General features: G+C 41.5%; 1 protein-coding gene across 1 annotated transcript in view; it reads left to right on the top strand.

Annotated features, from left to right (window-relative positions):
* Positions 1-1,263: 1,263 nt before the first annotated feature.
* The window catches only part of LOC137545311 (homeobox protein EMX1-like), a 106,615-nt gene continuing 95,161 nt past the window's right edge, over positions 1,264-12,717 (top strand). The window contains exon 1 of the mRNA XM_068266427.1: positions 1,264-1,612. Coding sequence (XP_068122528.1) covers positions 1,264-1,612 — 349 coding nt within the window. The remainder of the gene's footprint in view (positions 1,613-12,717) is intronic.

The raw sequence follows: 12,717 nt of genomic DNA, 5'->3' as shown, positions 1-12,717 counted from the left end.
GCACAGAGCACCCCACTGTATACAGAGCTCTGATCACTGCACAGAGCGCTCCATTGTATACAGAGCTCTGAATGATTACTGCACAGAGCACCCAACTGTATACAGAGCACCCCACTGTATACAGAGCTCTGATCAGTGCACAGAGCACCCCGTTGTATACAGAGCACCCCACTGTATACAGAGCTCCTATCATTGCACAGAGAGCACCGCACCCCACTGTATACAAAGCACCCCACTGTATACAGAGCTCTGATCACTGCACAGAGCACCCCACTGTATACAGAACTCTGATCACTGCACAGATCATCCCACTGTATACAGAGCTCTGATCACTGCACAGAGCACCCTACTGTATACAGAGCTCTGATCACTGCACAGAGCACCCCACTGTATACAGAGCTCTGATCACTGCACAGAGCACCCTACTGTATACAGAGCTCTGATCACTGCACAGAGCACCCCACTGTATACAGAGCCCTGATCCCCAGTACACAACACCCTACTAAGCCAGACAAACTATAGAACATGTCCATTCTCCCAGCTCTCCACTAACGTCGTTGTATTAATAAGGTGAGGATGTGAAGTGGACAGAGGAGCACCCGACACGTTCTTCTCTCTGCTTTTGTACCAATCACTGCGAGCAATCACTGCTATCTGAGGAGGAAATGGGATACCTCAAGAGCCTGCCTTGTTACACTAATCCCTCAATCTACATAAGCATGACACGTGCAGCACCTGGCACTGTCCTGATCCCAAAATACTTCCTAAAAATAGCAACTTTTCCCCAAAAACCCAACAAACCACGAGAGCAATTCCTGGATGGCCTGCATTGCTGGCAGTGCCCCCCTCAGGTGCACAGGGCTGGCATGGGGGGGGAGTCAGAAATAATAAAGGGGGTGAGGGGGGATGTCGAGTCACATGATGACCCTTGCAGCAGCACTTGACAGAGTGGGATTGCAAACAGCAAAGGGTTAATGAAGTGGGGGAGTCTCCCTCCCCTTGATGCATAATTGATGGGGTGGGCGGGGCAGCAGTCACCCTGACGCCTTGCAGCCCTCTTGTGCCTCTCAGAGCAGTTGCTGGTGTTCAGGTTGGGGGGTGATCTGTGCAGCCCAGTGCCAGGTGAGAGGAAGCCCCCCTGAGCCAGGTGCCACCTTGTCAGGTGTATGGAGCTAGGAGCCTGGAGCCAGAGCTGAGCCTTAGCCCTTGTGCCAAAGAGGGCAGAGGGGAGTGTGCCCAGTGTGCCCAGGCAGCAGCAGCACAATGTTCCAGCCAGCAGGCAAGCGCTGCTTCACCATAGAGTCCTTAGTGGCTAAGGACACCCAGCAGCAGCCGACGCACCTGAGTCCAGCAGAGGAGCCCATCCGACCCACCGCCCTGCCCTACCCCAGCTCCGCCGCCGACGCCTTCGTCAGTGGCTTCCCCAACCCGGCTGGCCGATCCCTCTACAGCAACGCCGACCTGGTGTACCCCGACGCCCACCCCTCCCTGACTGTGCACCCCCACCAGCACCTCCAGCACCCGCACCCCTTCTTCGGAGCCCAGCACAGGGACCCCCTCAACTTCTACCCCTGGGTGCTCCGGAACAGGTTCTTCGGGCACAGGTTCCAAGGTAAGCCTGCCAGGCTGTGTGTCAGTCTGCTAGCTGGGAATGGGGGTCTCCTTACACCCCTGTGTGTGAGCACTGGGTGTCATTGCCCTACACTTCTGTATGTACGCTGGGTGTCATTGTGAGGGTCCCCCTTCACCTCTGTATGTATATGTGCTGGTGCCACTGTGTGAGTCCTCCTACACCTCTGTATGTACGCTGGGTGTCATTGTGAGGGTCCCCCTTCACCTCTGTATGTACTGGTTGACACTTTGTGAGTCCTCCTACACCTCTGTATGTATATGTGCTGGGTGCCACTGTGTGAGTTCCCCTACACCTCTGTATGTATAGGTGCTGGTGCCACTGTGTGAGTCCCCCTACACCTCTGTATGTATATGTGCTGGTACCCCTATGTGAGTCCCCCTGTACCTTTGTATGTGTATGTGCTGGGTGCCCCTGTGTGAGTCCCCTACACCCCTGTATTTATATGTGCTGGTAGCACTGTGTGAGTCCCCCTGTACCTCTGTATGTATATGTGCTGGGTGCCCCTGTGTGAGTCCCCCTACACCTCTGTATGTGTATGTGCTGGGTGCCCCTGTGTGAGTCCTCCTACACCTCTGTATTTATATGTGCTGGTGCCACTGTGTGAGTCCCCCTGTACCTCTGTATGTATATGTGCTGGGTGCCCCTGTGTGAGTCCCCCTACACCTCTGTATGTATATGTGATGGGTGCCACTGTGTGAGGCCCACCTTTATCTCTGTATGTATATGTACTGGTGCCACTTTGTGAGTCCCCCTACACCTCTGTATGTATATGTGCTTGTACCACTGTGTGAGTCCCCCTACACTGTAGTATATGTGCTGGTGCCACTGTGTGAGCCCCCCTTTAACTCTGTATTTATAGGTGCTGGTGCCACTGTGTGAGTCCTCCTACACCTCTGTATGTATATGTGCTAGGTGCCACTGTGTGATTCCCCCTGTACCTTTGTATGTATATGTGCTGGGTGCCCCTGTGTGAGTCCTCCTACACCCCTGTATGTGTATGTGCTGGTGCCACTGTGTGAGTCCCCCTGTACCTCTGTATGTATATGTGCTGGTGTCACTGTGTGAGTCCTCCTACACCTCTGAATGTATATGTGCTGGGTGTCACTGTGTGAGTCCTCCTACACCCCTGTATGTATACGTGCTGGTGCCACTGTTTGGGTCCTCCTACACCTCTGTATGTATATGTGCTAGGTGCCACTGTGTGATTCCCCCTGTACCTTTGTATGTATATGTGCTGGGTGCCCCTGTGTGAGTCCTCCTACACCCCTGTATGTGTGTGTGCTGGTGCCACTGTGTGAGTCCCCCTGTACCTCTGTATGTATATGTGCTGGTGTCACTGTGTGAGTCCTCCTACACCTCTGAATGTATATGTGCTGGGTGTCACTGTGTGAGTCCTCCTACACCTCTGTATGTATATGTGCTGGGTGTCACTGTGTGAGTCCCCCTACACCTCTGTATGTATATGTGCTGGTGTCACTGTGTGAGTCCCCCTACACCTCTGTATGTATATGTGCTGGGTGCCACTGTGTGAGTCCTCCTACAACTCTCTATGTATATGTGTATTTTGTGGGTGCCACTGTGTGAGTCCCCCTACACCTCTGTATGTATATGTGCTGGGTGTCACTGTGTGAGTCCTCCTACACCTCTGTATGTATACGTGCTGGGTGTCACTGTGTGAGTACCCCTACACCTCTGTATGTATATGTACTGGTGCCACTGTGTAACTCCCCTACACCTCTGTATGTATATGTGCTGGGTGTCACTGTGTGACTCCCCTACACCCCTGTATGTATATGTGCTGGTGCCCCTGTGTGAGTCCCCCTGTACCTCTGTATGTATATGTGCTGGTGCCACTGTGTGAGTCCCCCTACATCCCTGTATGTATATGTGGTGGTGCCACTGTGTAAGTCCCCCTTTATCTCTGTATGTATATGTGCTGGTGCCACTGTGTGAGTCCTCCTACACCTCTGTATGTATATGTGCTGGTGCCACTGTGTGAGCCCCTACACCTCTGTATGTATATGTGCTGGTGTCACTGTGTGAGTCCTCCTACACCTCTGTATGTATGTGCTGGTGCCACTGTGTGGGTCCTCCTACACCTCTGTATGTATATGTGCTGGTGCCACTGTGTGGGTCCTCCTACACCTCTGTATGTATATGTGCTGGTGCCACTGTGTGAGTGCCTCTACACCCCTGTATGTATATGTGCTGGGTGCCACTGTGTGAGTCCCCCTACACATCTGTATGTGTATGTTCTGGTGTCACTGTGTGAATACCCCTACACCCCTGTATGTATATATGCTGGGTGCCACTGTGTGAGTCCTTACACCTCTGTATGTATATGTGTTGGTGCCACTGTGTGAGTTCCCCTACACCTCTGTATGTATATGTGCTGGTGCCACTGTGTGGGTCCCCCTGTACCTCTGTATGTATATGTGCTGGTGCCACTGTGTGAGACCCCCTACACCTCTGTATGTACAGTATATGTGCTAGGTGCCACTGTGTGAGTCCCCCTACACTGCTGTATATGTGCTGGTGCCACTGTGTGAGCCCCTACACCTCTGTATGTATATGTGCTGGGTGCCACTGTGTGAGTCCCCCTGTACCTCTGTATGTATATGTGCTGGGTGCCATTGTGTGGGTCCCCCTGTACCTCTGTATGTATATGTGCTGGGTGCCACTGTGTGGGTCCCCCTACACTGCTGTATATGTGCTGGTGCCACTGTGTGAGCCCCTACACCTCTGTATGTATTATGTGCTGGGTGTCACTGTGTGAGTCCTCCTACACCTCTGTATGTATATGTGTATTTTCTGGGTGCCACAGTTTGAGTCCCCCTACACCTCTGTATGTATATGCTGCCTTTGAGGGTTCTTATTCACCCCTGTGGGTTTGTACTGTGTGGCACTGGGTGAGATTTCCTACAAGAATTTGGGCACATACAGTTACACTGCTTGTATGTGTTTATTGTACGCACATACATTTCTTGCATGTACTGGGTACCACAGTGCCAACTGAGAGTGTGGGCATAGCTACCTAGCTGCCTATATCCACTGGACAGCACTGTGCCAACTGAACATATGGGTACCCTTATATACCCGTATACTTGTGCCTCTCTGATAGCGGAGGATATGGGTATACCTGTACCCCTGTAGGTGTACTAAATCCTAAAGGGCGATGTATTTCTACAAGCTACCAATGTATAACTTTACCCTGGCAATCTATCAACTAGCACTCTATATAAATGTTAACTATAGATTGTTATTACGGATCAATATCTAAATATAGACCTATGCATGCACCTATATGTGTGTATACGCTGCTAGATCTGTGGACGCGCTCACAAATCACAATACTTCTACGCTGGTATTCCTGTCCATTCATCTATATTATTATGGGTCACGGGTGTTAAAAACTCTAAACTACAGCAGGTGTGTGTAGAGGGAATTAAGGAATCCGTATGATTATATACGTAAGTTACATATACACTGGTATTGCCATAAATAGAAATACATTCATAAGTACTTCTATCAGACCCAATGTATATTTATATTCCTATAGATAGGGTTATACGCTACTTGGTTTCTATTGTATTTAAATTAATAGGGCTACATGAATTTTCTAGCCTCTAGCCACTAGATAGATAGATAGATAGATAGATAGATAGATAGATAGATAGATAGATAGATAGATAGATAGATAGATAGATAGATAGATAGATAGATAGATAGATAGATAGATAGATAGATAGAGATATATATAGAGATATATATATATATATATAGATAGATATATAGATAGATATATAGATAGATATATATATATATAGATATATATACAGATATATATATATATATAGATAGATAGATAGATAGATAGATAGATAGATAGATAGATAGATAGATAGATAGATAGATAGATATAGATATATTTATATATATCTCACTGATGTCGTTATGTCAGAGGTCCTTATCCACAGTGCTAAACTTGATGAACCGTATATGTGTGTCTGTCAATAGACACATACACTTCTATGTATACGTTGATGTACATTATGTATTCAATTTCACTCTAGATAGCCTAAATAAGTTTGTCTCTTCTCCTTCCAGTTCGAACACATTAATATTTTAATATTAATATTTTACACATATACACTGATGTGCATACATACATCGGTGTGTCTTTCTTGCTGGCCACAGGATGTGCGATGGGATGACAGGCAGCAAGGTCAATTCAATCAAATTTTAAGAAAAAAAATCAAACCGCAAAAAGTTTTGGTGAAATTTAAAGACGTAAAGGCCTAATTAATACATATATATATATTAGTTTCCAATGTAATGTAAAAAGAAAATCGTTCCATTCGTATATCCTAGTCACACGATGTACACAGTTATTATTATACAGCAGGCAGAAAGCTGTATAGATTTTAATGGATGTACGTATATATACTGAAAACACACCGCTATGATAACAGTACATAGCCTGCTGACACCCTGTGTACACCCTCATGCATGCTGTATACTGTATACTACTGTCTCATCACAATATTATATACACACACATAAGTGCAGTAATATATATTCTAAAGTTTACTGCCAGCTCTTACATTACATAACAAAAGAACTATATATAAATACTATGCCCTATACCGTACCTTATCTCTCACTAGCCTCAGATGTATATGCACCGGTATATACCTTACTATAATGCTACATAATACAATACACTTACACTCCTGATGCTGCACTCTGTGTCCATTGACAGCCTGCTACACAGAGATACTTCTAGAGTCTGCACAAGTGGTATATGTCGCTATTATACACTGCCAATATAACATCTGACACAGAAGTCCTTATAGATTGGATGCAGTGATATTCCTGATAAAACACATTCCATGTCTGTACTTCGTGCACAAGCATTCTGTATTAAAAATATTACCCCCTACAGCCCTTATTACACATCTGTAGGACGTGCTGCGATGTATACATTCCGAGGGTGACGCTTATAGCCGTATACTGGATACAACATTGTTACGAAAAGGTCCCTATAGAGTAATAACACAGTGCTATTAGTTATAATATAGTCCGTACTCATATGCTTTGATTACACTTATTAGCAATAAAATCTGATGCGAGTCATAAGTTATACAGCTAAACTAAACCTTGTATATTGTCTGTAATATATATATATATATATATATATATATATATATATATATATATATATATATATATATATATATATATGTATATATATATATCCTGCAGTTCTGTAGGCACCATATCATGTTATGACAATAATGTGTTTAATTATTTATAATTGTCTGCGTCATATACATATACTATATATGCACGTTCTAATTGTCTATTAGTGCTCGGTAAATACTCTTGCTTTTAATGAATGTGAAATGCCCCTTTGGTCTCGCTTATCTATAATTCATCCTTTTGCTAGATTGGAGACATGTTAGAATGAATTGACTGTGACGAGCATGGGATGCCCCCTCTGAGCGCCCCCCGGGCTCTGCATACCGCATGCGGCGAGGCTGTGCCCTGCGCCCTGCATAGTCATTATCACACCCATCCATCCATAGATCTAGCTACAGGGCGACCCGTTCTGTGCACCGCCTGGGCCACTCCTGTAGCGGTTCTGTCTCTATTCCGGCTTACCATTATTTTTTTTTACAATTTGGTCAGTTCAGAAGCATCTAGGAAAATCTGGCTTATTTTTGGAATTATTTGTGTGCCTTTATCTCTAGAAAACACACCGAATGTCAATTTTGGCTTTGCCAAAAAAATCTTAATATTAATAACGTTGGATTTTTTTCTCTCTATCCAATTAGAGGCATTTTCAAGGCAACAATAATAATGGGGGGATATAAGAAAATGTCCACACATTTATATCTCTAGCCACCCCCTCAGTGTATAGTAGTATTTCCACAAGAACAGTATATTATTATTATTATTATTATTATTATTATTATTATTATTATTATTATTATTATTATTATTTATATAACACTGACATCTTCTGCAGCACTTTACAGAGCACAGACTCATGTCACTGACTGTCCTCTGAGGGGCTTACACTCTAATCCCACCATAGTCATAGTCTAATGTCCTATCATATTATTATTATTATTATTATTATTATTATTATTATTATTATGTATTTATATAGCACTGACATCTTCTGCAGCACATTACAGAGTACATAGTCATGTCACTGTCTGTCCTCAGAGGAGCTCACACTCTAATCCTACCATAGTCATAGTCTAATGTCCTACCATATTATTATTATTATTATTATTATTATTATTATTATTATTATTATTATTATTATTATTTATATAACACTGACATCCTCTGCAGCACTTTACAGAGCACAGAGTCATGTCACTGACTGTCCTCAGAGGGGCTCACAATCTAATCCCTAACATAGTCCTAGTCTAATGTCCTATATTATTATTATTATTATTATTATTAATTATTATTATTATTATTTAACAGTGCCAGCATCTCCCGCAGGGCTTTTTAAATAAACGTTGGATTAAAATACAGTGAGTCATATGGTCTCTATAAAGTCTGTAGAGTCGTATAAATAAATAGTAGAATAAAACACATATTGAGTCATTATAGTCTCTTCAAGGAGGGGGAACCTCAGCTGTATAGCATACTATTATTTGCTTTTATTAAACAGATGATATTTGCCATCTTTATGTGAGTCAGAATGATAGTCACGTAAATACAGCACACCTCATACTGCGAGCATATGGATGTACCGCGGCTATATGGATGGAACAACGTAGATGCAAGCATTACCGGGAAACAGTAGGGGAGAGAACACTGCCCTAACCAGCTTGCAGTCTATCTTCTATGTGCAAGGCGGTGATTATGTTCCTCTGTGGATACTGGCGACTGGCTGGCATTTCCTGCTGTTATACATAGTTATTTCTATTTTGTGCCTACTGTTTTCATTCTATAGCGCTGGACCTGCCAGAGATAGATCTATGTATCCCACACTCAGAAATCACTATGCTCACAATACTGTATGTTTTTGTTGCCGTATACCATCTGGTAGGGTATCAGATATGTGGCTAGTGGCTACACATTTTGAGTAAAATTCGCTATCTGGTAGAATATTGCATATGTAGATACGCACTTTGAGTGTAGACTGGTGGAATATTACATATGTGGGGACACATTCTGAATGAAATAGGTTATCTGGTAGAGTATTACATATGTGGGAACACATTATAAGAAAATAGGCTATCTGATAGAATATTATGTATGTGGGAACACTTTATCTGGTAGAATATTACAAATGTGGGTATACCCTGTGAGTAAAATAGAGAAAAATAAGTAAAATATGCTATCTGGTAGAATATTTCATATGTGAGTACGCACTTTATCTGGTAGAATATATTATATGAGGGTATACACATAATCTGGTAGAATCTGACAGAATATATTATACGTGTGTACACACTTTATCTGGTACAATATATTATATGAGTGTACACACTTTATCTGGTACAATATATTATATGAGGGTACACACTTTATCTGGTACAATATATTATATGAGTGTACACACTTTTTCTGGTACAATATATTATATGAGGGTACACACTTTATCTGGTACAATATATTATATGAGGGTACACACTTTATCTGGTACAATATATTATATGAGGGTATACATACTTTATCTGGTACAATATATTATATGAGGGTACACACTTTATCTGGTACAATATATTATATGAGGGTACACACTTTATCTGGTACAATATATTATATGAGGGTACACACTTTATCTGGTACAATATATTATACGTGTGTACACACTTTATCTGGTACAATATATTATATGAGGGTACACACTTTATCTGGTACAATATATTATATGAGGGTACACACTTTATCTGGTACACACTTTATCTGGCAGAATATTGTATATATGAGTACCCATTTTATCTGGTAGGATTTTTTTACATGTGGGTACACACTTTATCTAGTAGATTATATATTTATATACATAGGAACACACTTTATCTGGTAGAATATTTTATATGTGAGTATACACTTTATCTTGTAGAATATTTTTTATATGGGAACACACTTTATCTGGTAGAATATTTACCATGTGGGTACACACTTTATCTAGTAGATTATATATTTATATACATAGGAACACACTTTATCTGGTAGAATATTTTATATGTGAGTATACACTTTATCTGGTAGAATATTTTTATATGGGAACACACTTTATCTGGTAGAATATTTACCATGTGGGTACACACTTTGAGGGACTGACTGACTATCAAAACGTACTGATGGGTATTTGTCGTCACTTCACTCCTCCAATTAAAAAACAGGAACTCCGTGGTCTGGATTAGTTTAATTGGCTGAGCGCAGGAGTAATATGAGTAATTAATCTCTCCACCCCCACACACACACTTTTTTCTTTAATTCTACCCGCATATAACCGATTCACTGCAATTTTTTTTATTAACTTCCTGACAGTTTTGTTGCAATTTGTATACAGATTAAAACTGGTCCAAACGCCGTTTCAGAGGAAAACAAAACTTCTTTATTGATAAACTCTGTTGATTACATAAAAAGTAAAATTGCGTTTTTTTCTGGTGAAGATGCAATTTTAGTTGGGATTTTTATTGAGATTGAAATTGTGCAAATCCAATGCAGTCGCAGCTGAGTTTGATTGGTGCAGTCACAATCTGCATACAAGCTGCAACCACATTTGTATCAATCTGACCGATCCTCTGTGGTCACTAAATAGGGCTGTTTAGTACAACATCTTCTGCAAGGAATGGTGAAATATCTTAATTGTAGGTAACAGCCGGCTCCGTATACGCCATATGCGATCTGCAGAGATTACAGTGATATTACTCAGTTTACATTGAAGACCCCCGCGGTGGGTTCCTGTATCCCCCCTATGTTATCTTCCAGTGTTGTTCATCTCAAGCTGGTGATCTACACCCCTAATGCATTTATTGTGCAACACTGAACAAGCTGTTAGAGATGTTTTATTGTAATTGCAAATAACAATTTTGTCCATATATTCATTTCAAAAAAATCTGCTATTCTTCTGAATATGTGTATTTTTTAATCCAGAGACTATGATGGAGGAGGGGGGGGGGGGGTTTAATAAGCTGACACAAGCGCAAGGACGGTGTCTTGGTGGGGATGTCCTCGGAGGAAGTAGAGATAGTTGGCTTTGCAAAGAAATCCTGAACAGGGATTCTGTCTTTTCCTTGAAACACAGTGAGGAATTTTTTGGAGGGAAGTTTGAAGAGGCCACAACTTTACGTCATTCTGTGCCTCTCTCCTCACTGCCTCCCCGACCATAGAGATACCCAGCTATAGTGTGCCTGTATACTGTACACTGAGTCATTCTGTGCCCCTCCTCAGTGCCTCCCCGGCCATGCCAGCCATAGAGATACCCAGCTATAGTGTGCCTGTATACTGTACACTGAGTCATTCTGTGCCTCTTCTCAGTGCCTCCCCGGCCATGCCAGCCATGGATACCCAGCTATAGTGTGTACAATGCAGTCACTATATGAGTGCAGCCCCATCCACACACCGTCAGCTGCTCCTCTGTATCTGTCACTTATTCATTCCTATACATTACCAATGCAATGCCTCACACAACGTCGTCTTATGGATTGTAAGCTCCATGGGCAAGTCGTCGTCCCCATTTAAGTCACCTGTGCCCCAGTTTTGTTTGGCATACTTAGTACATCAGGCCCACTGCTGCTGGCACTCTGTGACTGTATGTATGTGTATGTATATATATATATATATATATATATATATATATATATATATATATATATATATATATATATATATATATATACACACGCTTATGTCAGAGTTGCATTTTATAAACATGTTTACTTATGTTATAAACGTGCATAATTTCCCAGCGCAGTTACTGTGCTCCTTATGTTCAGTTTCACCCCTCACTGTGATAACATTTAGAACTCTCAAATTTCTCTGGAAGTCGGGACAGAATCCCATTTACAGCATACATAATTTGGTGAGGGACCTCCTGTATCGATTTAGGCATAACAACCATATATATATATATATATATATATATATATATATATATATATATATATATATATATATATATATATATATATATATATATATATATATATATATATATATATATATATATATTGTTTATTTTTTTTCCCTTGACATATGACTGGTACACACTTTCAATTATGGTTGCCCAACCACTGGCCACTTTTACCCCCTCCATGTAGTATAAAAGGTCAACAGATATTGAAACATATTGAATACTGTAAACAAATTGTGAAGGTAAACTCACTGCTAGATTGGTTAGTGATTGGAAATTGAAAGTGTGTACGGAAGGAATCAATCAATCAATCACACAGACAAATAAACAAGACAAAACTAGTTTTATAGCTTTTCCTCTAATCTAACTTAAATCACCGAATGAGCGAAAAAAGGTAAAAACAAACAACAAATAACAACAACAACAACAATATACACAATATTATATTAGCAAAGGGACAACATAAGAAGGAGAGGCTGAAGGAACAAATACAACATATCAATTATACATCTTTATTCGTATTGTCATTTTAAATATAATAATAATCGATTCATAGTTAGGAAAAGGAAGACGTTATGTATGAGCTCACAGTAGTGAGTGTTCTGTGCCTTTGAGATGGATAATGATATTTTATACTTCCTCCTTGAAACATTGTATCATTTTGTATGTAGCATTTGTTGATGGCAATCTAGTACCTACTTGTTATATTTGGGTAAAGCTTACTGAAAGAATGGAAAAGGAAACGATCAAACAAACACCAACACTTGCTGGCAGGGTAAATGTATAACTCCAGCACAGGTGGTAAATACAGCGGCTAATAGCAGACCTAATGTAATTATTAAACGCCCAGTGACACATCAGCGCAGCATAAGAGGTTAATGATCACACGACTGGGGCAGTCCGACACCTGGCCGACTAGTCTGCCCCCAAATAGTCGCCTCCATGCAATCTATGGCAAAGGACTCCTCGC

This window comes from Hyperolius riggenbachi, chromosome 1, assembly GCF_040937935.1.
Source record: "Hyperolius riggenbachi isolate aHypRig1 chromosome 1, aHypRig1.pri, whole genome shotgun sequence".
NCBI classification, from domain to species: Eukaryota; Metazoa; Chordata; class Amphibia; order Anura; family Hyperoliidae; genus Hyperolius; species Hyperolius riggenbachi.
The sequence above is the reverse complement of the archived record's forward strand: the minus strand, read 5'-3'. Positions and strand labels throughout refer to the sequence as shown.